This window comes from Quercus robur, chromosome 4 (assembly GCF_932294415.1).
Source record: "Quercus robur chromosome 4, dhQueRobu3.1, whole genome shotgun sequence".
NCBI lineage: Eukaryota > Viridiplantae > Streptophyta > Magnoliopsida > Fagales > Fagaceae > Quercus > Quercus robur.
Window position 1 is genome coordinate 83,411,462 of NC_065537.1, and position 27,624 is coordinate 83,439,085.

At 32.5% G+C, this 27,624-nt stretch overlaps 1 protein-coding gene across 1 annotated transcript in view; it reads right to left on the reverse strand.

Annotated features, from left to right (window-relative positions):
• The window catches only part of LOC126722785 (receptor-like protein 56), a 37,354-nt gene extending 16,758 nt beyond the window's left edge, over positions 1-20,596 (reverse strand). Inside the window, exons 1-6 of the mRNA XM_050425932.1 lie at positions 20,575-20,596; positions 20,134-20,289; positions 19,833-19,907; positions 18,407-18,553; positions 17,150-17,188; positions 15,116-15,481 (exon numbers count right to left, since the gene is read on the reverse strand). Coding sequence (XP_050281889.1) covers positions 15,116-15,481; positions 17,150-17,188; positions 18,407-18,553; positions 19,833-19,907; positions 20,134-20,289; positions 20,575-20,596 — 805 coding nt within the window. The remainder of the gene's footprint in view (positions 1-15,115; positions 15,482-17,149; positions 17,189-18,406; positions 18,554-19,832; positions 19,908-20,133; positions 20,290-20,574) is intronic.
• Between the last annotated feature and the right edge of the window lie 7,028 nt (positions 20,597-27,624).

The window sequence follows — 27,624 nt, forward strand, 5'->3', positions numbered from 1 at the left end:
TCGGAAGGGTTTCGTAGTGAACACTAGCTCATGATATTATGAGTTTTGCATTATTTGCGAAGATCCACTCTCAAGAAGAGGCCAAAAACTTTGATTTCAATTGTGCTTTCAAGGAAAATATTTCATAGTAATGACTAGGTCATAGAATTGGTGTTATGAGCTTTGCATTATTTGAGAATACCTAAACTCAAGAAGGTGCCAAAGACTTTCGTGTCAATGGTTTGGAGTTTTGCATTATTTGAGAAAATGCACACTTAAGAAGAGGCTGAAAACTTTGGTTTCATGAATAGTGCTTTCAAAGAAAATGTTTCATAGTGATGACTAACCCAGAGCATTAGTGTTTTTCTATTTCGTATGTAATACGTTTCGGTAAAATGTTTCGTAGCGATGACTAGTGATCATTTCTTTTGTATTATTTGAGGAGACCTAGACTCAACAAAAGGCCAAAGACCTATCCAGTGCTTTCTTTGAAACTATATCATAGTAAATAGCTATATCACTAATATTATAAACTTTGTATTATTTAAGATAACCTAGATCATGACAGTTGAAGACTTCGTGTGATCATGTCCACCATATCTTTTTACCCACCACTATGAAAGTTGTTTTTATTATTTTTTTCCTAAAACAAAAAAATAATAATAATAATTCAATTTTATTTAGGGAAAAATATGGAACGCACCATGATATTCCCTCTCATATTTGATAGCCCCCACCTGTAAGACTCACATGTTATCAAAGGAATGCACCATGTCACATAATTTATTTTTCTTAGTTTAGTCTGTAACTCTCATATGTTCATTTGTACCAAAATAGTGAAATGTCACAATGCTCATAGCAAATTCCGTCATGTGCTTACTGATTTATATAGGTTTCCTTTTGTAAACTTCATGAGATCAAATATTTAAGTTACGGTAGTAAGTAAAATACAATCTTGAAGAAGCAATTTAAATGATTTAATGCCTAGTTAGCAGTTATCACCAATGAAGAGGGAAGTACATTGTGAGAATTTCCATTTTCATGATGCAATTTGTTTCTTGAGTTTTAACCGAAACCCTCACCCTTCTCAGTTATTATCCCATAATGCACATCTAAAACAGCAACACAAAACAAACTCCATCATAGATCAATACTATATGATCTATTGGAGCTTTGTCATATACAATCTTAGCATGTAAGGAATTCGTGCAGCCTAAGCCAAAAGCCAATGCATATATAGGTATTCTCTAGATGGAACAGTGAACATATTAACCTTTGGTAAAAGTATTGATGATTTGATAGTAATTCTAACTTGTTCTGCTTCTATTGGGATTGTTTTGGAGAATGACTGTAGAAAGGAAGAACGGTTTGATTAGTATATCAAAGAGTGAACATTGAAATCTGAAGCTGTATATACCTGAAAAAAAAAAAAAAAAAAAAAAATCTTATCAAACTTAGAAAAAGGAAACAACTAGCAAACAATAAATTTTTGAAGCATTTTGTTGTGCTTCATTTGCAATGGGGGAAACTGTGTTGAAGCACCATCCAGCCATGGGTTATTCTGGCACACATCATTTTAAAAGAAAACCCTTAAAAGGCATATGCAAAAAGATAATACCACATTAAAAGCATGCTGTTTTACATAAGAAAAGGAAATAAACTCACCTCATTTTAGAGGAAAATTAATATTGATTTACATATAAAACATTGAAGTGCTTCCACATGATACTACAAAATCAGCTCAAATTTTAAAAGTAGATGTTAAAAAAACTTTAATTTAGAAACATAGTTAGTAATTTTGTATATAAAAATGCAAGAAAATTGAAACTAAAAAATAAAATTACAATATAAATTTTAAATATGATAATAAATGATATTTGAATTAAAAAAAAAAACTCAAATAAAATTGTTGCCTTAGACCTCAAATTGTTTCGGGACAACCCTAGACTTTACTATATTGTCTTTACAGACTAACGTGCTGTCAATCACCAAAAAAAAAAAAAGATATATATATATATATATATATATTTATATTTATCCAAACAACCATTAATAATGTTTTTAAAATCCATCAATCACACTTACTATCACATTAATTTGTAAAGTTTATGTAGTAAAATGCATAATATTTTTAATATTTTCCAAAGAAAAGAGAAATCCCAAAAACCAAACATAAAAATCATGATGAGTTAGATATTATATAGCGTGTAAGAAATACACCATTTAGATTGCACAAGACCATACTGCATAAGAGAAAGTATCTCATTCAAACATCTCATGATGCACCCTTCTCATATCTGGTAGCTAGGCTCATATATCTATGAAACCCACATGTTATAAGAATGACACACCATAAGATAGTCTTATAAGATAATTTCACTGTATAGATTACTGCATTGTGCATATCCCAAAAAGTAACATTGCATATCTTTCTCCAACAAGACATCTCTAGGAATTTTTTTTTTTCTTTAAATAACAAAGTTCTCATCATTTTTGCTAAACCAAAAGGACTTTAATTTCTTATTGTTTCCATGAATGTGACTTTTGCTAATGATATAAATGACTGCTACATTGGGGAAGAGTTGAAAAGTTGTTTGTTGACCTTATGTCATATTTTTGAATTAGGTATGATGCTTTTATTGATTTGAAGTGCAGATCATTTATACTCCATGACTACTTAATAATTTTCCATTATATGAAGGATTTATTTATTTATATTTTATCTTATAAGAACCATGAAATTTAAAACTAAATTAGTATCTAGTGCCATCTTAAATGATGTTTCATAGTGAATACTATTCTATATTACTAGTATTATTACCATCGCACACCCTTGATGCGATGGTCACTGCATAAGTATAAGTGCTTATGGGGTGTGGGGAGCAAGGGTTAGGGTTTAAGTATTCAGGAGGGAGTTTCACACACATATACACTTAGATTAGGTTAGAGTAAAAATTCTATCTTGTAAAAAAAAAAAAAAATTTATGAACTTTGCTTTATTTGAGATAACCTAAACCACAATAGTCGAAGAATCAAATCTTTTCACCCACCCTTTCCAGAGGGTTTTTTTTTTTTTTTTTTTTTTTTTAAACCAAAACAAAATAAAAAGGTGGGGAAAATTTTTCCTTAAGAAACAATCTCGTGGTTCATCAAATCTTTCCATCCACCCTCTTGCGAGTTTTTTTTTTTTTTTTTTTCAACCAAAATAAAATAAAAAGGTGGGAAAAAATTTTCCGTATGAAACAATCTCATGAATTGCCCCTCTCATATTTGATGGTCTCCACACTCAAAAACCCACGTGCAATAAGAGGATGCACCATGAAACAATCTAAAAAATAATTTTTTTCCTTTGCATGAAGGTCATTACATTATGCATCTCTCTCAAAAGGAAAATAACTCTGGATTTTCAGCTTTTACAATCACCGACAAATGTGGCTTTAGTTTGTTCCAGCAAGGCATCTCTAAGAATTTTATTTTGTTTTTGAAATTATGAAACCTCATCATGTTTGCTAAACAGGACTATTCTTAATTTATTATTGCCTATGAATGGGACTTTTGATAATGGTTGGAATGAATGCTATGAATGTGACTGCTGCTATTGGTTTGGATGAGTGCTACATTAGGATTTGAAAGTTGCGTGTTGAACTTGTTAGGATTTGGAATAAGGTAACTTGTTTTTATTGATTTCGACTACCACGTCAATATTAGTTGAGTAAAATTTTCCAATGAATGGAGGATTTTCTTCATCAAAACAATGATTTCTAAAACTATACAAAACAAAGAATTAAAAAGAGAGCTGATTCTGAAACAAAGGAAATAAGCTCATCTCATTTTTAAGGGGAATTAACACTGTTTTACATATTAAACATTGAAATGCTTTCAATGATGCCGCAAAATTGCTCAAAATTTAATTAAAAGTCAAAAGATAGGAAAACTGACAAATTCATTCTTCAATCAGTACCTTGAAGAATATATTTAATCTATTGGTTGGCATGATCTCTAGAGTATGTGACCTTGATTATTGGTTAAAACGAAAAGGAATACCTGTTGGTCAACGGGCACATCTCAATGCCCTTTATAGCTTCTAAGATCCATGGATAAACGGGATTGTTCATCACTCAAACAACAAAACAAAAGGCTCTGATGCCATATTGGAAATCATTCCAATTTTCATAAATAAATAAAGGGTTTCCTTACTGATTAGCGTAATCTCAGTTCTGCAACAATTCAAGCAATAGCTTTGGCTTTGGCTTTTTGTTTCTTGGCATCCAATGATGCTAAGCCTGTGCCCAATCCAACAGGAGCCTAATCTTCTTGCCCTGATGTCAATTCATCATTTTTGGAATCCACTGGGCCATTTGAAGGATGGCCATTGGCTTCCTTCTTCACTCCATCAGTTTCCCCACCTTCTGCCGAATCAGGGGTCACACCTGAATTGATAATATTGAGGAGTTAAGTAAGTGGTGGCATAGCTTGTACTGGAACGCCATGTGGATGTATCAAGAGGCCCCTAGCTACAGCTTTCTTTCTGACTTCAGCTGCTGCACGGGTAGCTCTTTCATCAACTCCCCTCCCTCGAGGAGGATTGTCACCAATTATCGCAGCATTAAGAGATTTGTTGACCAGACCCTTCAGCTGTTGCAGCAGCTTGGAATGCCTATATTAAGTCAGGATGGCCCTGTTGTGCAACATCAAATGTCAAATGAGAAATCCTAAGTACCCACCAAAAAGGAAACAATATATCTTTTAGGGAAGTTAGGACAGCTCCAAGTAAGAAACAATCATCTGATTGATACCCCAGAAGAGTTTTATAGTTCTCAATTTTTGTTTTCGATAATTCAATACTTGGGGGTGGTGAAATATGAACCTTGGTCTAATTAAGTGATGGCATGTCAATTTTTAATTTGGTAACCATTTTTAAACTTCAGCAACTAAATTTCTTGTGAGCTAGACTTAAAAAATAATAATAATATATATATATATATATATATATATTTGGTGTGTGTGTAGGCGAGGATTGAACTTCACATCTCTTATTCAACCATCAAAGAGTTTACCAGTTGAACTAACTGTTGGGCTTTGTGGAGCCTAGTTATGTTTGATCTGGTTGACGACTCGATCCAACCCAACCCGACCCGAATAATGTTGCGTGGTTTTACATCCTTCGCATATTGGAGGATGCAAATTGAAGATTATCTCTTTGGGAAGAAATTGCATTTGCCTCTTTTGGGGACAAAACCTGAGACTATGAAGATGGATGAATGGGCTCTTCTTGATAGACAAGTACTGGGAATTATCAGGTTAACTTTGTCTAGGTCTATTGTACATAATGTTATAAAGGAGAAGATCACAGCAAATCTGATGAAGGCTTTGTCTGGTATGTATGAAAAGCCATCAGCAAACAACAAGGTGCACTTGATGAAGAAACTGTTCAACATGAAGACGATAGAGAATGCATCAATAGCACAACATCTTAATGAATTTAACACTATCACAAATCGATTGTCGTTTGTAGAAATTGATTTTGATGATGAGATCCATGCATTGATCGTTTTGGCCTTTTTGCCAAACAGTTGGGAGGCAATGAGGATAACAGTAAGCAATTCTACAGGAAAGGAAAATCTGAAGTACAATGACATACAAGATTTAATTCTGGCAGAGGAGGTTTGCAAAAGAGATGCAGGTGAAACCTCAAGATCTAGTTTTGCCCTAAATCTTGAGACAAGAGGCAGAGGCAATGACAGAAATTCAAATCGGGGCAAATCAAAATCTAGAAATTTTAACCGGAACAGAAGTAAATCTAGATCAAGCCAACAAGTATAATGCTGGAACTGTGGGAAAATAGGTCATTTAGGAGGCAATGCAAAAGTCCTAAGAAGAAGAGTGGAGATGATTCTGCTAATGCTATAACAAAAGAGATACATGATGCATTACTTCTTGCAGTAGACAGTCCACTTGATGATTGGGTTTTGGACTCAGGAGCTTCATACCACTCCACATCGAGAAATCATATAGAATTATGTTGCAGGTGATTTTGGTAAGGTGTATTTGGCTAATGGTTCAGCCTTGGATGTTGTGGGTATGGGAGATATCCGAATATTGTTGCTTAATAGATCTGTTTGGTTACTGAAGAAGGTTTGACATATTCCTAACTTGAGGAGGAATCTGATTTCTGTTGGATAACTTGATGACAAAGGGCATGCAATACTATTTGTTGGTGGTACTTGGAAGGTTACAAAGGGAGCCAGAGTATTGGCTTGTGGAAAGAAGACCGGTACTCTATATATGACCTCAAGTCCAAGAGAAACAATTGCAGTTGTTGAAGCAAGTACTGATACAAGCCTATGACATTGTAGACTTGGTCACATGAGTAAGAAAGGGATGAAGATGCTGCTATTAAAAGGGAAACTACCAGAATTGAAGTCCGTTGATTTTGACATGTGTGAAAGCTACATCTTAGGAAAGCAGAAAATGGTGAGCTTCTTAAAAACTGGCAGGACACCGAAGGCTGAAAAATTGGAGTTAGTACACACTGATTTGGTGGGGCCTTCTCCGGTTGCATTCCTTAGAGGTTCAAGGTATTGCATCACTTTCATTGATGACTCAAGCAGAAAGGTATGGGTTTATTTTCTCAAAAGTGACATGGCTCCATTTGGTTAATCTGTAGCCACCCTAATTCTGACTAGGATTGTTGATGCACAACTTCCTTTGTCGATTTCTCACCATTATTGCTTTTCCTTCTTGCAGGACATGAGTTTCTTGGTGAGATTTATTGAAAGTGAGCTTGTAATACCTCTTCTCCTCTATCTCTGGGTAGAAAGAAAATGACTGTGTACTTGGGGGGATTTTCTTTACACCCCACCAAACCTTCATGCCTTCAAATTCATATGTAACTTCTTCATTCTCATCCATGCTCAGTTGTATAGGTTTACTGCTGTCTTTGACAACTACTGCTTTAAGATTTTTAGCTTCGCTAGAGGACTTGCTACTGAGGTATGTTTCAATGGCAGCAAAGGCTTCACTACGCTTAAGATACTTGCCAGTGAATTCAGGGAACTTAATTTGGATATAAGGGTACACGAAACTAGTCAATTTCTTAGTTTGACTAAGGATTAGGCTACGAAGATGGTGAGGGAAATATTTGTCAAACATGGCCCAAAGAAACATTGCGGTCACAATCAGTGAGCCTAGTTGAGACCATGTTTCCCCCATCATCATCATTTTTCTCTTCTAAAACCTTTTCTGAGAGTTGTTAGAAGAAAACGTTTGCTGATGAAAGAACAACTCCGAGCTATGTTATATACAGAAATTAAATTGTATTGCTAGCTGTTATTTCTTGTTGAGTAAGAAATAGAAATTTTTTTTTTTCTTTTTTTTGTTTAGATTTCTCTCATGCATTCCTTTCCAAGTAGTATCCAAATTACAACGAAACAAAATTTACACATCAGGGGAACCACACTTATAACTACAATAGGGAACCTCCACATAGCCTAGTTTTAGTCCTTTTGTCTAAAAAAAAAACAATTCTGTGTTGTGAAGTTTCACAAACGAGAGAGATGCGTACATGTTGTCATTTTAATTTGGTAGCCTCCATCTTTGAATTCCTCTTTTTCTTTTCTGGTAAATGTCACTGTGAGCATTTAGAAGTTTGTATGGAGGACATCATCTGGCTTACGAATGCATACATTCTCATCACAGGTCATGCGAAAGAAATAGTACAGACATGGTGGCCAAGATTATTAGTATTAAATTAGTAATTGAGCATACCTACCCAAGTGTTTTAACATTTTCGTTTATAAAACTTGAAGGGGGCAAATTTTTTTTTAAAGGAGGGAGGCTTGAATCTAGTGAGTCCTGGACGATGCTGACATATGACAATTTTAGAACACATGGCAGCATCTTATCGGATCCACTATTTGTGATATGATTGATTTTACGACGATCCACTCTCACGAAGAGGCCAGAAACTTTGATTTCAATTGTGCTTTCATGGAAAATGTTTCATAGTAATGACTAGGTCATAGCATAGGTGTTATGAGCTTTGCATTATTTGAGAATACCTAAACTCAAGAAGGTGCCAAAGACTTTCGTGTCAATGGTTTGGAGTTTTGCATTATTTGAGAAGACGCCGAAAACTTTGGTTTCAGTAGTGCTTTCAAAGAAAATGTTCTGTAGTGATGACTAGCCCATGGCATTGGTGTTTTCCTATTTTGTATGTAATGTGTTCTTGTAAAATGTTTCGTAGCGATGACTAGTGATCGTTCTTTTGTATTATTTGAGGAGACTTAGGATCAACAAAAAGGCCAAAGACCTATCCAATGCTTTCTAGGAAACTATTTCATAGTAAATACTAATCTAGCTATATCACTAATATTATAAACTTTGTATTATTTGAGATAACCTAAACCATGACAGTTGGAGACTTCGTGTGATTTTACCAAAAAACAAAGAAGAAGACTTTGTGTGATCGTGTCCACCATATCTTTCTACCCACCACTATGAAAGTTCTTTTTATTATTTTTTTTTTCCTAAGACTCATATTTGATAGTCCCCATGATAGACCCTCTCATATTTGATAGTCCCCACCTATAAGACTCACATGTTGTTAGAGGAACGCACCATGACACAATTTATTTTTCTTAGTTTAGTCTGTAACTCTCATATGTTCATTTGTACCAAAATAGTGAAATGTCACAATGCTCATAGAAACTTCCGTCGCATGCTTACAGATCTATATAAGTTTCCTTTTGTACACTTCATGGGATCAAATATTTAAGTTACGATAGGAACTAAAGTACAATCTTGAACAGCAACACAAAACAAACTCAATTATAGATCAGTACTATATCATCTATTGGAGCTTTGTCATATTCAATCTTAGCATGCAAGGAATTCATGCAGCCTAAGCTAAAAGCCAATGCATATATAGGTATTCTCCAGATGGAAGAGAGAACATTCTTAACATTTGGTAAAAATATAGATGATTTGATAGTAATTCTAATTTGTTCTGCTTGTATTGGGTTTGTTTTGGAGAATTACTACAGAAGGAAGTGTTAGAATTATGTGGTTAAATGCTAAATTACCGATTGTCCCAAAAGTTTAAGCTATTAAGATATGGTAAATTTAATCATTTAACCACAACAGTTTGATTAGTATATCAAAAAGTAAAATTGCACGTTGAAAATGGGATTTCACTGAACAGTGAAATCTGAAGCTGTATACCTACCATTCCCTCACCATAATGACAAGTCCAACTTAACATGAAGATGCATTCAATCAAAGCATTCCAGACTTGATGCAAATAGATGCCGTCTAAATAGCATGAATTGATTACCCTTAAATATGCATGGAAAAAAATCCTATCAAACTTAGAAAAAGGAAACAACAAGCAAACAATAAAATTTTGAAGCATTTTGCCCTGCTTCATTTGCAATGGGGGAAACTATTTTGAAGCAATAAAGCCCTGGTCTTTTCTGGCACAATTTATTTTAAAAGCAAACCCGTAAAAGTCATATGCAAAAAGATAATACCACATTAAAAGCATGTTGTTTTACATAAGAAAAGAAAATAAACTCACCTCATTTTAGAGGGAAATTAACACTTTTTTATATATCAAACATTGAAATGCTTTGACATGATACTCCAAAATCAGCTCAAATTTAAAAGTAGATGTTAGAAAAACATAAATTTTGAAACATAGTAATTTTGTATATAAAAAAGCAAGAAAAATGAAACTAAAAAAAAAAAATTAGAGTTACAATATAAAATTTAATAATGACATCTAAATGATATTTGAATAAAATAAAATAAAAAGTCTCAAATAAAATTGTTGCCTTAGGCATAAAATTGTCTTAGTCCGACCCTAGACTTTACTATATTGTCTTTTACAAACTATTGTTTTGCAAATCACCCATTAAAAAAAAAAAAAAAAAAAAAAAAAAAAATTCAAATACTCATTTATTAAAATTTTAAAATCCACCAATCGTTCTTATTATGACATTAATCTATAAAAGTTCATGTAACAAAATGCGTAATATTTTTAATATTTTCCAAAGAAAAGAGAAATCCTAAAAATCGTGGTAAAAACCATATAAGTTAGATATTAGATAGTAGCGTAAGAAATACACCATTTAGCACAATTTCTTAACTTGTATAATCCCTTCTTGAAATGTTTTTCTTAATGAATACTAGTTTATATCACTAGTATTGTGATCGAGGATAGTGATAGACTTACAGTGTGTGTGTGTGTTGAAGGCTTGGCGTCAATAGTGTCTTTCCACAGTTCCACCCACCATCTTGACTTTTATCAAATTATTTTGTCAAATTAACCCTTAGGCAAAGGGCTTCTCATATGAGAGAGAGCTTTAAACGTCCTAAAGTTGAGCCTTATGGTACTGCACCCCCTCCTCCCTCTTCTATAGGTACTACTTCTGGTGAGGCATCTGCTGATCTTGTTGGTGCTGTTGTTGCTACTATTCCTCCCCCATCTACTTCGGATGACTTTGAAATTAGTCGTATGTTGGAAACTGTCATGATCGTTTAGGCGGCTCATGGTCAGCTTTTGGTGGACATGATTCATGAGCTCCGTGCTTTGCGAGCAGATTTGGCGCATCTTAGACGTTCGCCTTCGCCACCTCCTTTTGATGATGGTTTCTAATTGCCCTTTGGCATTCTGTCACAAAAAGGGGGAGTACACTTGTAGAGGATTTTTGTAGTTAGGGGGAGATTTTTGTATGTTGGAGCTTGTGGAGCTATTAGATTGTATCTAGGTGCTTCATTGTGTACTTACTTTTTGGCTCTTGATGTATTGTTTTTGGGCTATACATGATAGGGGGAGATACTTTGAGATACTTTGTTTCTTGTTTCATTGCTTATTGATTTATTTTTATGAATTATTCATGATATATGTCGTTATTTTGTGTTTTGTGAACTAAAGAATTTATTTTTGTTTTGCTTGTATTTTCCACACATGCATTTATGTGTTTGTTGAGTATTTCAGGAAAAATACAAGTTGATTCAGTTGTGCTGCTATCTGCACTTGCAATTGATGGATAGTAGTTAGGTAGAATTTTTTGTAATGGGCTTTATTGTTTGTAAAGGGTTGTTTTCCTTGTAACTTTGAGCATTGTGTTTGTATTTTGTCACGGATTGCTAAAGGGGGAGTTTGTTAGGTTCTAAGTACTTAGGAACTTATGTATTAGAACTCTAATTTGTATTGTTGGCAAAGCATGATCAAAACAGGTTTTTAGTCTTGTTTAGACTTGCTCAAAGTATAGGTCTTTTGTGTAAAGTTGGAATTGAGTTGTTGTAGAATTCATTGTGCAATTCGGTTTGGCTCGATCGATCGAGAATTAGACTCAATCAATCGAAAGTCGGGCAGAATGTTTTTCTGCATAATTTTCCAACTTAGCCCTAAGCCCGTATGCTGTGTAGGGTTTTATGTTTTGTCTTAAGTATAAAAGGGAAAACCCTAGCCACGTTTTTGGTTGCTTCATATGCTGTGTGTGTGAATCTTTTGTGAGATCAAGAGATGGTTGCCTTCACACATACTTAAAGTTTCCAAGTTTCAAGATTATGTCAAGAACTTGGTGATCGATTCAGTTGCTGCATTAAGAGTTTAAAGATATACAAGCAGGAGTGCTTGTACTTGCTAGAGAATCAGAGAAAGGAGTCTGTGGTCTCGGAGTTTGCACGTGGTCGTGTCAATAAGTTTCTACTGATGGGTAGCAATAGGATGTTAGTGGTCTAAATCACTATTATAAAACTTTGATTCTTTCATAGTGGATTTAGGTTTACCTTGAGGATATCTAAGTTAAATCCTCCCCAGGTTTTTACTGGTTTGGTTTCTTGGGTAATCATATTTTTGTGTTCTTTATATTCTGCACTTTACATTGATATTATTATATGATTGTGTTAACCTAGATTTGAAATTTGGACTAAGTAATCACTTGGCTAATTCACTAGGTTAATTCGATTGTGTTTTTAAGGGGTCTAAAAACAAACGTTATCAAATTGCCTAATCAACCCCATGTAAATCAATGCTACAATCATATATATAATTTTGCAAAGTTATTTCTTCATTAAAATTTTCTTCATTGTCATTCGTCATTAACATTTACTATCTCTTCTTGTTCTTTTTATTTTAATAATTTTTTTATAATTTTTTTTTTGGCATTCTAGTTTGTTGGACTTATAACAATAATGATAAAAAATAAAAAATTTATCATCATTTTTATAATTTTGCAAAATTATTTCTTCATTAAAATTTTCATCATTGTCATTCGTCATTAACATTTACAATCTCTTCTTGTTCCTTTTATTGTAATCATTTTTTATATTTTTTTTGGCATTCTAGTTTGTCGGACTTATAACAATAATTATAAAAATAAAAAATTTATATTGTCAATTAATATTTTATTCATAGTGTATAAAATAAATTTGTAAATATTAAAGTGAAGGATAAATGTGTATTGTGTAGTTCAATTGTAGGAGGGAGAGGAAAGAAAACTTATGAATAAGTTATTTTAGTAGGATAAACTAAGTAAACTAATAATTTTGTATTAAAAAAATGTCTAACAACTTGTTAGATTCAAATAAAAGTACAAATTTTAACAAAAAATCTCATTTTAAAGTATTTGTTCATGTATCATACGATACGTACAATTCATGGGCACTTACAATATACTGATACGATACAGAACTTTTTACACACGATACGATACGTATTGTACGATATGTATCGCGTATCGTACGATACTGACAACTATGGCTGTGACAATTTGGTTTTTTCTCAAAATTTTCCCTCTAAGTTTTGTGGTTTTTGTGCAGGGATCAAGACATGTAACCCGTACTCATTTGGTGATCAATATGTGCACTTCAATGTTAGCATTGTAGGTTTCCTTGTTCTTAGCCACTTTGTTGCTGTGTCAATTTGCCTATTTTGGTGCTAAACAACATTTAGGGTTCTTTTCGTTGGAGGGGTGGAAAAGTGGGAAGATAGAAAATATTTTATTTTCTCTCATCTTTGTTTGGTTGGGAATGGAAAAGTGGAAGGATGAAGAAAATGAGTTTGAATAAATTTACTCATATACTCTTATTAAAGAATGATGCTCAATTAAAAAGAGTGACAAATAACCACAAAAAAAAAAAAAAAAAAAGCAATCACCCAAATTTATTATTAAAAAAAATCATGTAAAAAAAAAAAAAATCACTGTCTAGTTAAAAAAAAAGGCCCCAAAAAATCAAAAGAAAGAAAGAAAGAAAGAGATAAATGATTCTATTTTGGCATGCCACTTGCATCCTACTCTCTATAGAGAATTGTGTGTGACATAATTGGTCCCTTTGTTCCTTGTATCAATAAACCCCTAGAATTTTAATTGAAGCAACTTCCTCAGCTTGTGTTAATGTGGTTTTTTTATTACTGCCATGATTTATTCTTTTTTTATTTTAAAGTAAGGAATCAACAAGAAAATTTGACGGAAGAGTATCCTCTATGACTAACGTTAAGAGTCTACATGAGTCACATAAAATATGCAATTTGTTGCTGATCATCATTTCAATGAAGGATTTGATGATTTTACCTTAGTTAAGCAACATATTAAATGTAATATCATTAATTTTATTTGTCTGTTAAGATTCTAAATATCTTTAGAGTAAAAACTTTTTTCTTTTTTTATAATATTGAAATTGTGTGTGTTTTCCCTCTGAATTCGTTATTTTTACGCAGGGATCAAGACAAGGAACTCTTAATCATTTGGTGATCAATATTTGCACTTCAATGTCAGCATTTCATCGTAGGTTTCCTTGTTCTTAGCCATTGTTGTTGCAGGATTTTTCACCCTCCAGAATGCATTTTTATGGTTCAGTTCAATCTAGTGTGTGGACTATATATGGGAAAAAAAGTGTCATATTACTGTAATCTATAGCATCATATGGGAATGTGTTTGCAGCCTCTTATTTTTATTGTAGATTAAAATGCTTGTTTTGTGCATGAATTTGACCCCAAGGCAACGTGAATCGATTGAAGAGTTTGCCAAAGAAGACCAAGGGGAATATGATAAGCGTGCTACTCTTGCAGCATCAGGGTAAAATTTAGACCAATTGGTGTCATTTGTTTGCTAATTCTTAGCAAAAAACGATAAAGGCAATTGAAGAAAAGCATCAATTGTTGAAAGACCCACATACCCCATAAGTTTTGTAGGAGTGACTGGGTCGTTTTCTTACAAATCACAATGGTAGTTTTATTTGAGGCGACAACATTTGATCACTTGCATCTAGAGTATTTAAGTTGTTTTTGTACATATTATTTATTGTTCTTTGATATTTTTCACTATCGAGAACATCAAGTCAGTTTATCTGTCATTTTTATATTATGTTATGAATAATGTCACATACATGGATATTTAGATGTCGCTTGGAATAAATCTTTTGAATATATTTAGAAAGTTAAACATTAATTAATTGGTTTTCTTTGGAGCTGTTAGATGACAAGTGCTTGTGTATAGGATTGGATGTCCCTATATTCTGGTTTTGAACATTGTGAATTCATGAGTATGTTTTATGTGATTTTGCAGAGTTCATGGTGAGTAGAAAAAGAGTGAGACAATATTTTGAAATAATGTGCAAGATTTAAGATTTTCTTGCCATTACATGGCACTTCATGGCTAGACTCCTAGCCCCTTGGGGGTAGCTGTATTTTTGTCTTTGCATAACTCTCATATTAAATTAAAGCAACAATGCAAAAATACAATCTTAGTCCTTTAAAATTACACAGCAAATACAGATTTTACACAACATAGTATTAAAATTCAATTAGATTCAAAATCCAATAGAAGAGACACACATACATGTAATCATTAAAATGCAAGGCTATGCAAGTCTGAAATTAAACAACTTACGGTAATAAACCACAACAAAATAGTAGCAATACAAGGCTATGCAAGGCTGAAATTGAACAACCTATGGTAATGAACCACAAAAAAGTAGTAGCAAGTGTCAATGCAGACTTCAATGAGGTTAAACCACGCCCTACGCCAGTATGGATTTATGTAGAGAACTACAACAATTCCTAGCAGGATAGTTATGTAAGCCACCACAAAGCTTATGTAGAAGACACTCATGTCCATGAAACTACCACCTTCCCCCTCAAAATCCACTGATATTGTAGACGGTGGTCTCATTTTGGTGCAACTATTATGTAATGGAGGCCCACACAGGAGAGGGTTCCCCTCATAACTGTTTTCATCAAAAGTAATGAATTGATTTTTTCTGTCAGGTATTGTTCCTGATAAGTTGTTGTGAGCCACAATGAAGACTGCTAGAGAGGTCATTTCGGTCAACTGAGGTGGAATTTTGCCATTCAAATTATTGCAGGAAAGATCAAGACTTTCTATTTGCTTTAGATTTGAGAATGTTACTGGGATTGGTCCGGATAGATTGTTGTGTGACAAGTTCAATGCACGAATGTTGCTGCTCGTTCTACCGAGTTCCAGTGGGATTTTACCTGCTAGGTTGTTGCACGAGAGGTCAATTCCAAACATGTACTCAAGGATGTCACCCATGTAGGAGTAAGTTCTAGTTTTTGTTGTGAACTCTACGTCTTCTTCAACATTCTCAAATCCCTCAAGTATAGATATAGATGAAATAGTCAAATATTTGATAATATTTAACTTTGTGTTCAAATACGATGACAAACTCATTACTTCATCTAAAGATGAACTTCTTAAAGAAGGTTCATGAGCAGATGCGTTAAAAGTAAAGTTACTCAAGCAATGAGGAATTAGACCTGAAAATTTATTGTAGGAAAGATCCAAAATGTTTAAGTTCTGCAAAAGGCATACTTGAATTGGAATTTGACCTCCTAAATGATTTGCTTTCAAGAGGAGAATTTTCAATGATGAGAGGCTGCCAATCCAATCGGGAATGTTTCCAGTTAGATGGTTATCTCGAAGATTCAATACACGTAAATAGGAGTTGTTTTGCAAAGAACTTGGAATTGGACCGCTCAAGCAATTTTTATTTAATTGAAAAAAACTGATCCTTGAGGAATTGAAGCAAGATGGAACAGAGCCAAAAAGATTGTTGTCAGAAAGGTCAAGAAATACAAGATAAACGAGTTTGCATAACTCAATTCGAATAGGACCTTCAAAATGATTTTTGGCTAGAAAAATACCTTCTAAATATGTCACGTTCCCAATCCATGTTGGAAGCGTGCCTGAGAAGTGATTGTTGTCCAAATGTAAATCTTCTAGAATAGTCCAATTAGAATTGGTAGGAAATATTTGGCCACTGAAGTTATTGTTTGATAATATGAGTGAGACTAAATTGTAGCAACCTATTATGAAATGCAAAGGTCTGGTTCCCGAGAAATGATTCTCAGACAAGTCTAGACTTCGTAAGATAACCAAATTCCCAAAAGAAGAAGGAATATTGCCTTCAAATTCATTTCTTGACATTTTTAAAGATGCTAAATTTGGAAAAATTAAGCTGAGGTTTGTGGGAATTGGACCATGTAAGTAATTATCAGAAATATCTATTCTCCACATGTTGGGACGAATATCGTATGGCACCATAAAAGGCCCCGTGAAAGAGTTATTATTTACAATAAAAACCTCCAATCTTGTATTGTTCTCTAACAACCAGTTAGGAAATTTCCCAGCAAACTTGTTGTGAGAGAGATGAATTACTCGCAAATCATATTGGTAATGAAGAAATCTGGGAGGTGTCCTATTGTGAATGTTAATTGAGCAATTTGACACACTGAGAACCTTTAATTGGAAGGTTGGAATCCAAGTAAGAGAGTCAGGTTCCAAAGCTAATATATTGTTAGAACTGGCTAGGATCTTAAGATTTGAGAGGTTGAAAAGGAAGGAAAATGTGGATGGGATCGAGAAGTTGTTATATGAGAAAGAAAGGTACTCAAGTGATGCCAAACTTGATAGTGGAGACTGGACAATGTTCCCATTGAAGTGATTGTTAGAGAGGTCCAATACCCGGAGTGATGTCAAGTTTGCCATACATGAAGGTAGTCTCCCTTCAAAATTATTGCCGCTGAGGTCTATCTCTTGTAGCTTCTTAAGTTCACACCACCCTGTATAATGTGATAATTAGTTATTATGTTCTACCATTGTAATTATTCAAAGCAATATCATTGTGAAAAAAAAAACCCTACCTCGGTCTGGTAGGGTGCCATTCAGTCCACAATGCCTCACTGCCAATACGTTAAGAGAAGTCATAACTCCAATTTTATAAAGAAGACTTTTATCAATCGATGAGATGCCATCCAACAAAAGTAGAAAGCTTAGAGGTATATAAATCAATAAAAAAAATGTATGATATGGTAGAGAATAAAGTAGTACTAAATTAATAATTGCTCAAAATTATTAAGATACCACACAGAAGTATTAAAGAAGCCAAGACCACTTCCATAACTAAGATTCTTTGAAAGAAAGTAATTTTATTTTATCTACTAATAGTGTATAGACTACCACGTAATGTGGTAGTCTATATACATTCCTATTTTAGAATTTAATTCAAATTATGAAATTAATTTATTTCAACTAGAGATGATGCTTTAATTTCCTTGAAGATCTCAATCTTATTTTAAGAGTAGTGTTGTTAAAGCTTTTTTTTTTTTTTTTTTTTTTTTTTTTTTTTTTTTATTTACACATCATCTAAATCATATTTTTTTTGCTTGCTACAATTACTTCCGATTTATGTAATTTCCTTTTACACAATTCCTATCAAAGCCATTTTTTATTTGAACTCTTCAATTTGTAAAATCTAGCCGATGTCTCACTTGATGTGCATGTATGCTATAAGTTTATTTTGAAATATTTGATAAGAAATTATTTTTATGATCAATTTATAATACTAATTAAGTATTATAATATTTGACGAATGAATTTCAATTATTTACAAGTCATTAGAAAAATAGAAAATGTATTTTTGTTTAGATTAATATAATTTAGAATATGAATCTATTGTAATATTATTGTGAGGCTCTTAGGGTGTGGATTTTGTTTGCATTACTCTAGTCGTGTGCAACACCGTTGGAGAAACATTTTATTCGTGTGTTACTAAAGCTGGAATATAGAATGAGTTTGAATCGCTAGCTCTAGACAACATAGAACAACCTTGAAGCTCCTATGTGATTGTTGGTTTAGGCCAAGAAAGGTATGCTAAAACAACCAATATTAAAATCTTAGCTACTTAGCCTTTGTTTTTAACATTTTGAATACAAAATTTTGACAAGACAAAAATTAATTATAATACTTATCAAAGACAATAAGTTTAGTCTCATTGAATTTCAAGAAATTTGATTATCAATATTTAGAATAGGGTTTTTATAGAGCTTTTCTACTATTATGCCAGTGATGAAAAGAAAAACGCTAAACAACGCCACCTCGATGTCAATGGTGTAACTTACCTTTAGTAGTAAACGATCCCTCCAAATTGTTATCTGAGAGATCTAATGTCTTCAACAGTGGGAAGGCAGTTAATGACTCAAGAACTCGTGCACTGAAATCATTCCCACTCAAGTCTAGGAGTTGCAGCTTAGTTAAGATGTTTGAATCTATAGGGCAAAATAAAATATCTCAAAAACATCGATGTGATAATTTCATTTGACATACCATTCAAAAGAAGTATTTGATTTTAATCCATGAACATATATTTTTACAAACTATTATACCTCTTGTTGTCACGAAGTCATTTATCTTATTGTCACTCAGGTAGAGATCCTCCAAGTTGCTAAATGCTTTAAATTCTACATTAAAAAAAGTACATGAAAAATCATGGAAGAAAAAAGGGACTTCAGTTGCATAAATACTTTCATTTAAAACAGCTAAGGAAAAAAATGGGTGAATATAATTTTAGTTGCATAAATATCAGTGGGACAAAATGGGCTTCTGCCCTTTTCCACAAAACTAATTAGCCTTTTGCCCTTCTTCCCAAACTAAATAGGGAAATGCCCCTCTTTTGAAACTCGACTTTTTCAAAATCGAGTTAAACCCTATAGTGACGTTTTTAAGGACCTATAGTGACGTTTTTAAGGACCTATAGTGGCGTTTCATAACTTGATATCCATAAAATCGAGTTATAGGCAATTTTATTGCCTATAACTCGATTTTGTGAATATCAAGTTATAAAACGTCACTATAGGTTCTTCAAACGTCACTATAGGTCCTTAAAAACGTCACTATAGGGCTTTAGAATTTTTTTTTTTTTTTAACTCGATTTTGAGAAAGTCGAGTTTCAAAAGAGGGGCATTTCCCTATTTAATTTGGGAAGAAGGGCAAAAGGCTAATTAGTTTTGTGGAAAAGGGCAAAAGCCCATTTTGTCCATATCAGTGATTGATAGGAGGGAAATAAGACATGTTACGTGCTCAATAAGTGTGCATGAAACACTCTTCCAATAATATTCCTTTACAAATTAATGAGAGTTTTACCTTTGATATGGATTGATCCATTCAAATTGTTGAAACTCAAATGTACTTCCTTGAGCGATGCAATACCACTTAAGGATTGCAGAATGCTATGATTGAAATTATTATCATCCAAGTAAAGCACCTCCAGCTTGCTCAAAAAAGAAAATCTTTCAAAACCTGCAATTTAGATTATTCAATTTGAAAAAATTAATTTCAATGATGGGAAGGGAGTTAATGACTCAAGAACTTGTGCATTGAAATCATTCCCACTCAAGTCTAGGAGTTGCAGCTTAGTTAAAATGTTTGAATCTATAGGACAAAATAAAATATCTCAAAAACATCGATGTGATAATTTCATTTGACATACCATTCAAAAGAAGTATTTGATTTTAATCAATGAACATATATTTTTACAAACTATTATACCTCTTGTTGTCACGAAGTCATTGATCTTATTGTCACTCAAGTAGAGATCCTCCAAGTTGCTAAATGCTTTAAATTCTACATTAAAAAAAAAAGTACATGAAAAATCATGGAAGAAAAAAGGGACTTCAGTTGCATAAATACTTTCATTTAAAATATCTAAGGAAAAAAATGGGTGAATATAATTTTAGTTGCATAAATAACAATGATTGATAGAAGGGAAACAAGAAATATTACATGCTCAATAAAAGTGCATGAAACACTCTTCCAGTAATATTCCTTTGCAAATTAATGAGAGTTTTACCTTTGATATGGATTGACCCATTCAAATTGTTGCCACTCAAATCTAGTTCCTTGAGCGACACAATACTACTTAAGGATTGCAGAATGCTATGATTGAAATTATTATCATCCAAGCAAAGCACCTCCAGCTTGCTCAATGCAGAAAATCTTTCAAAACCTGTAATTTAGATGCTTCAATTTTCACATCCACAAATGTATATTCCCACAAAACAATATAAAATGATTCCTAAAATACAACTAATTTTTCCCGACTATATTAAAAAAAAAAAACAAGGATGTAATAGAAAAAATTAGAATATCAACAAATTAAAAACTTCCTACTTTTCTTAGGATTTAAACTTGGTACCTTCATTTGGGACTCATCCACGAATCCCATTTTCACTCAAATCGAGGTACTGGAGCTCTTCAAAGGGGAGAATCAGAGAGGCATTAAAGTACCAACCTTCCTCATTACTATATTCCATCGTATGATTAAGAGTAAGTTGGATTACATGTCGAGTAGTGATGTTGCACTTGACTCTTTCCCACTCACAAGAATCACTCTCTTTGTCAGTTGAGTCCCAAGTTGTAAAATAATATTCATAAGTGTAGTTGATGGTGGAAGCTTTGTATTGTAAGAGAGCAATTCTCTCTTGTTCCCAGCAACCAAAGCACCCATTCATACAAAAATGAACCAAAACTAACACCACCGGCCACCACCAATAACGTCCCAACTGCATTACTTTTTTCTTTTCTAATTTTCTATAACAATAATACTGACAAAGTTTTTGGTCAACTCTAATTTATACTTTCAAGTAAAATAGGTTTTGAGTTGAAATAACACTACCACCACCATCCTATATATACCCACTACATGTACCACTTTCTCGGATCATATCTTGTGCTTTTTCCAAAAGCAAAAAGTTACATCCATTATTTGAGATGACTTGGACTAAGTCTTCACAATTCACATCATGTTGTCTTTCCACCCAGCTACGATGACGATCGTTTCTAAACAAAAAATGTGCAAGAAGATAATTTATTTTCTTTTAATGAATACATACTATGATTGAGGGAAGTAAAAAGAACCAATGGCCTTACTGGTATAGTTTCACTCGAATGAAGATTAACTTTTGGTTGATAATTTACAAATCCTAGATCCGTGAGACAAAAATAAAAGAAAATAGAAGAAAAATATAGAACAAACTTATTTATTTATTTATAGTTTCTATCTTGTTCATTCACGTTTTCCACTCTTAGTTTTTGTCTAATTCATTCAACAAGCAAGAAAGCTACATCCACTGCTAATACAAAGGTAGGCAAGGTAAAGTATATGAAAAAAAATTATTAAAAATTCCAAATAAATATCCATTTGGTTTTAACAAACTAATAAGAAAGACAAGCATTGTTTCGTATGTAATACATTACAAGACACAAAGTACTATTATTTCTTACTACATTATTATAATGAAACCAATGTAAAATTATAAGAAAAAGAGGCCAATTGTTTTGACAAAGGTAGCCAAATATAAAATTGTGGAGAAAATATTTTTCACTTTCCGCTAGCCCCCCTTTGGATCCCACCTGACTTCATCCCTAAACAAAGGAGCTTTCTCATATCATATTTGTGCTTTTTTTCCAAAAACAAAAAATTTACATCTATTATTTGAGATGACCAAGACTTCTTTTATTTCTTTTTTTTTTTAATTTTTTTAATTTTTTTTAATGTGAGAAACAAGATGACCAAGACTGAGTGTCCATTTGGAAATAACTTATCTAGCTTTTTGTTGAAAATTTTTGGTTGAAAGTGTGTTAAAGTATACTTGTATCTTAACAATTTTTGAAAAAGTGGAAAAATGTGAGAAAAAAATGAGGTTTTAAAAAATTGTACGTAAAAGTTAAAAGCTGATGTCAAACACACTCTAGGACTCCGCATCATGGTGTATTTCCATACACTACAATGACAACTTTTTTAAATAGAAAAGGTGCAAGAAGATATTTTCTTTTCTTTTAGTGAATGAATACTTTCATTGAGGGAATAAAAAAGAACCAATGGCCTTGCGTATACACTTTTAAGAAAGAGATTTGACTTTTGAGTTATTTCAATATCATTTCATAATGTTTTTGCTTGATTCCCAAGATGTAAAATTATATTCATCTGTAGTTGATCATGGAAGCTTTGAGTTGTAAGAGAGCCATTGTCTTTTGCTCCCAGCAACCAAAGCACCCAACAAATCTAATTGAACAAAACTAACACCACCCACCACCAAAAAGCAAAAACGTCCCTACTCTTCAATTTAGCTGTTATGTCCTACTCAAGAAAACCAACACTCAAGAAGAGGCCAAAGTCTTTGATTTGAATGGTGTTGATCCTAATTTCGTATCTAGAACTATCTTGGAAAATATTTAGTTTTGACTAGTCTATTGGTACTACCAACTTTGCATCAATTGAGAATATAGAAACTCAAGAAAATAAAGGCCAAAGACTTTGGCGGCAATTGGTAGGGCATCCCTAAATTTTCCCTAGAAGATTTTGACTCAACTAAATACCGAGGACTTAGACCTCAACAGATTAACAACCTTTTATGAATTCATATCCAGTGCTTTCTTGGAAAGTGTTTCATAGTAAATGATAGCCTATATCACTAGCAAATGCTAGTCTTATCAAATTTGCACTCATTATGAATTTTGCATTATTTGAGATAACCTAGACCACAAGAGTTGAAGAATTTGACGTACATTATATCTTTACACCCACCACCAAGGAATTTGTTTTTTGAGTAAAAGAAAAGGTGGGAAAAAAATTTCATTTTCATTGAGAAAAGGAAAAAGACTTAAGAGGATATGTGCTTTCACCAAAGAGGCGAAAATGCTATGAATATTATAAAAATATATATAAGGATATACCTTCAACATGAAAAAATAAGAAATATTGGCATAATGAGCGAGGCTGGCCCTTGGGCAAGGCCACTTAAGCCATTGCCTAGCCTTAGGGCTGCAAAAATTTTAAATTAATAATAATTTTTTATAATTAAAAACAATGTGAGCTCTATCACTTCAAGAAGGTCTCTCTCTCTCTCTCTCTCTCTCTCTCTCTCTCTCTCTCTCAATAAGAAAATCAAATTTGGAAATTAGATTTCAATTTTCTTTCAGCATGTATCACTTTATTTAAGGAAGGAAATGGTGAATTGAAATACAAAGAATTTTGTGTGTATGTGTGAGAGCATAAAAGTCTTGAAACATTGAACCAAAAGAAATTTATTTTTTAATATGAAAAGTCTTGAAACATTATTGAACCAAATAAAACAAAAATTCAAAGTTTAATTTGTTGTTATCTTTGATGTGGCACTTTAGAAAGATTTCAATTCTCTTAGCAAATTAAGAATGCGCCACTTGGCTTGAAGTGCCACCTCAATCATACACCATGATTACTTAATAATTTTCTGTAATATGAAGGCTTTTCCTAATAAGATCTATGAAATTTAAAACTAAATTTGTATCTAATACCTTCTTGGAAAGTGTTTCATGGTGACTGCAGTCTGTACCACAAGTATTATGAACTTTGCATTATTTGAGATAACTTAGAACGCGACAGTTGAAGACTTCACATCCAATCATATCTTTTTTCCCACCCCTAGATAGTTTTTATTTTTTATCTTTATTTCGGCCTAAATAAAATTAAAAGGTGAAAAACAATTCCTTGTCAATGAAGAAAAAGATTATCTTATGAAAATATCTCATGGATCATTCATCTCTTATTCGATGGTCCCCACACATCGGAAGAATCACAGGTTGTAAGAGGGATGCACCGTGAGTCAATCTCATAAGAAAATTTTTCTCTAGATAGAGGTCATCATATTGTGCGTCTATCTCAAAAGGAAAATAACCCTGGATTTCAACTTTTGAAAATTACTAGCAAATGTGGCTTTAGTTTCTTCCCACAAGGCATCTCCAAGTAATTTTGTTTTCTAAATAATGAAACCTCTTCATATTTGCTAAACGGGATTATTTTTAAATTATTGTTGTGAATGTGGATGTAACTTTTGTTAGTGGTTCGAATTAGTGCTACTAATGTGATTGTTGTTGTTAGTTTGAATGAAAAGTTGCTTGTTGAACTTAAGTCATATTTTGGAATTAGATAGCTTGGAACGTAAGTCATACTATTTGTATTATTTGTTTTGCATTATTTGAGAAGACTTGGACTCAATAAAAGTACAAGGACTTGGAATCAATTGTGCTTTCTGAACTTGTGTTTAGTGCCTTGTTGGAAAGGGTTTCATAGTGAACACTAGTTCATGATATTATGAGTTTTGCACTATTTGTGAAGATCCACTCTCAAGAAGAGGCCAGAAACTTAGGTTTCAATTGTGCTTTCATGGAAAATGCTTCATAGTAATGACTAGGCCATAGCATTGGTGTTATGAGCTTTGTATTATTTGAGAATACCTAAACTCAAGAAGGTGCCAAAGACTTGGTGTCAACGGTTTTGAGTTTTGCATTATCTGAGAACATGCACACTCAATAAGAGGCTAAAGACTTTGGTTTCAATTGTGTTTTCATGGAAAATGCTTCATAATAATGACTAGGCCATAGCATTGGTGTTACGAGCTTTGTATTATTTGAGAATACCTAATCTCAAGAAGGTGCCAAAGACTTGGTGTCAATGGTTTTGAAATTTGCATTATTTGAGAACATGCACACTCAATAAGAGGCTAAAGACTTTGGTTTCAATAGTGCTTTCAAAGAAAATGTTTCATAGTGATGATTAGCCCATAGCATTGGTGTCTTCCTATTTCGTATGTAATACGTTCCTGTAAAAATTTTCGTAACGATGACTAGTGATCGTTCTTTTGTATTATTTGAGGAGACCTAGACTCAACAAAAGGCCAAAGACCTATCCAGTGATTTCTTCAAAACTATTTCATAGTAAATACTAATCTAGCTATATCACTAATATTATAAACTTTGTATTATTTGAGATAACCTAGACCATGACAATTGAAGACTTCGTGTGATTAGGTCCACCATATCTTTTTACCCACCACTATGAAAGTTCTTTTTATTATTTTTTTTCCTAAAATAAATAATAATAATAATAATTCAATTTTATTTAGGGAAAAAAATGGAGTGCACCATGATATTCCCTCCCATATTTGATAGTCCCCACTTGTAAGACTCACAAGTTGTCAGAGGAACGCACTATGACACATAATTTATTTTTCTTAGTTGAGTTTGTAACTCTCACACATTCATTTGTACCGAAATAGTGAAATTTCACAATGCTCTTAGCAAATTCCATCACATGCTTATTGATCTATATAGGTTTCCTTTTGTAAACTTCATGAGATCAAATATTTAAGTTACAGTAGCAAGTAAAATACAATCTTGAAGAAGCAATTTAAATGATTTAATGCCTAGTTAGCAGTTATCACTAATGATGAGGGAAGTACGTTGTGGGAATTTCCATTTTCATGATGCAAGTTATTTCTTGAGTTTTAACCAAAACCCTCACCCTTCTTGGTTATTATCCCATAATGCACATCTAAAACAGCAACACAAAACAAACTCCATTATAGATCAACACTATATCTGTTGGAGCTTTGTCATATACAATCTTGGCATGTAAGGAATTCATGCAGCCTAAGCCAAAAGCCAATGCATAAATAGGTATTCTCTTGAAGGAACAGAGAACATATTAACCTTTGGTAAAAATATTGATGATTTGATAGTAATTCTAACTTGTTCTACTTCTATTGGGATTGTTTTGGAGAATGACTACAGAAAGGAAGAACGGTTTGATTAGTATATCAAAGAGTGAACAGTGAAATCTGAAGCTGTATACCTGAAAAGAAATCCTATCAAATTTAGAAAAAGAAACACTGATTTAAAAGATAATACCACATTAAAAGAAGACCCTTAAAAGGCATATGAAAAAAATAATACCACATTAAAAGCATGTTGTTTTACATAAGAAAAGGAAATAAACTCACCTCATTTTAGAGGGAAATTAACGTTGATTTATTTATCAAACATTGAAATGCTTCCACATGATACTACAAAATCGGCTCAAATTTTAAAAATAGATGTTAGAAAAACTTAAACTTAGAAACATAGTTAGTAATTTTGTATATAAAAAAGAAAGAAAAATGAAATTAAAAAATAAAATTACAATATAAAATTTGAATATGATATTAAATGAAATTTGAATTTTTTTATTAAAAAAAAACTTTAAAAAAAAAAATCACCTCATTTTTTGGTTAATCACATAATATTTTTGCACTCTTTTATAGGAATTTACCTAATTCCTGAATCTGTGAGAAACAAAAATAAAAGAAAATAGAAGAAAGATAACACATTTATTTATTTATTTATTTTATCCAATTCATTCACGTTTTGCTCTCTATCTTAGTTTTTGTCTAATCATTCAACAAGCAGGAAAGCTACATCCACTACTAATACAAAGGTATGCAATGATAGAGCCAAAATTTCAAGTTCGGAAGGCAAAGTATAAGAAAAAAAATTATAAAATTCCAAATAAATATCCATTTAGTTTAATAAACTAATAACAAAGACAAAGACACAAAAACATTGTTTTGTATGTAATACATTACAAGAAACAAAATATCATTTTTTCTTACTACATTATTATAATAAAATCAATGTAAAATTATAAGAAAAATGAAGCCAAATATAAAATTGTGGAGAATGCACTTTTTCTCTTTCGTGCCTAGGCCCCTTAGGATCCCACCTGGCTTCATCCCTGTACAAAGGTACTTTCTTTTATATCTTTTTTATATATGAGAAAAAAGATGACTAAAACTAAGTGTATGTTTGGCAAGATTATTTTTGTCAATTTATTTTACTATTCAGCTTATTTTTGCTACTATTTATGGGTCTTACTACACTTTTTAATACTATTCATGAATCTCACTGTACTATTTCAGTTAACTTTTATCTTTATCTGTAGTGCTTTTAGCAAAAAGTTTTCAGTTTCAGCAAAATAAGCAGATTCCAAACAGACCTTAACTGTACGTTTGGGAACAATTTATATAGTTTTTTGTTGAAAATTTCTGTTGAAAGTGTGTTAAATTATACTTGTACCTTAAAAAATTTTGAAAAAAATGAGGTTTTAAAAAGTTGTACATAAAAGCTAAAAGCTAAAAGTTGATGTTAAACACACTCTCAAACTCCGCATTATGCTGTCTTTCCACCCACTACAATGACAACCTTTTCCAAATTGAAAAGGTGCCAGAAGATGTTTTCTTTTCTTTTAATAAATAAACACTTTCATTGAAGGAATAAAAAAGAACCAATGGCATATTTTCTTTTCTTTTAATAAATAAACACTTTCATTGAAGGAATAAAAAAGAACCAATGGCATTGCAGATACAATTTTATAAAAGAGATTTGACTTTTGGTTGATTTCAATATCATTTCATAATGTTTTTGCTTGAGTCCCAAGATGTAAAATTATATTCATTTGTAGTTGATCATGAAGCTTTGAGTTGTAACT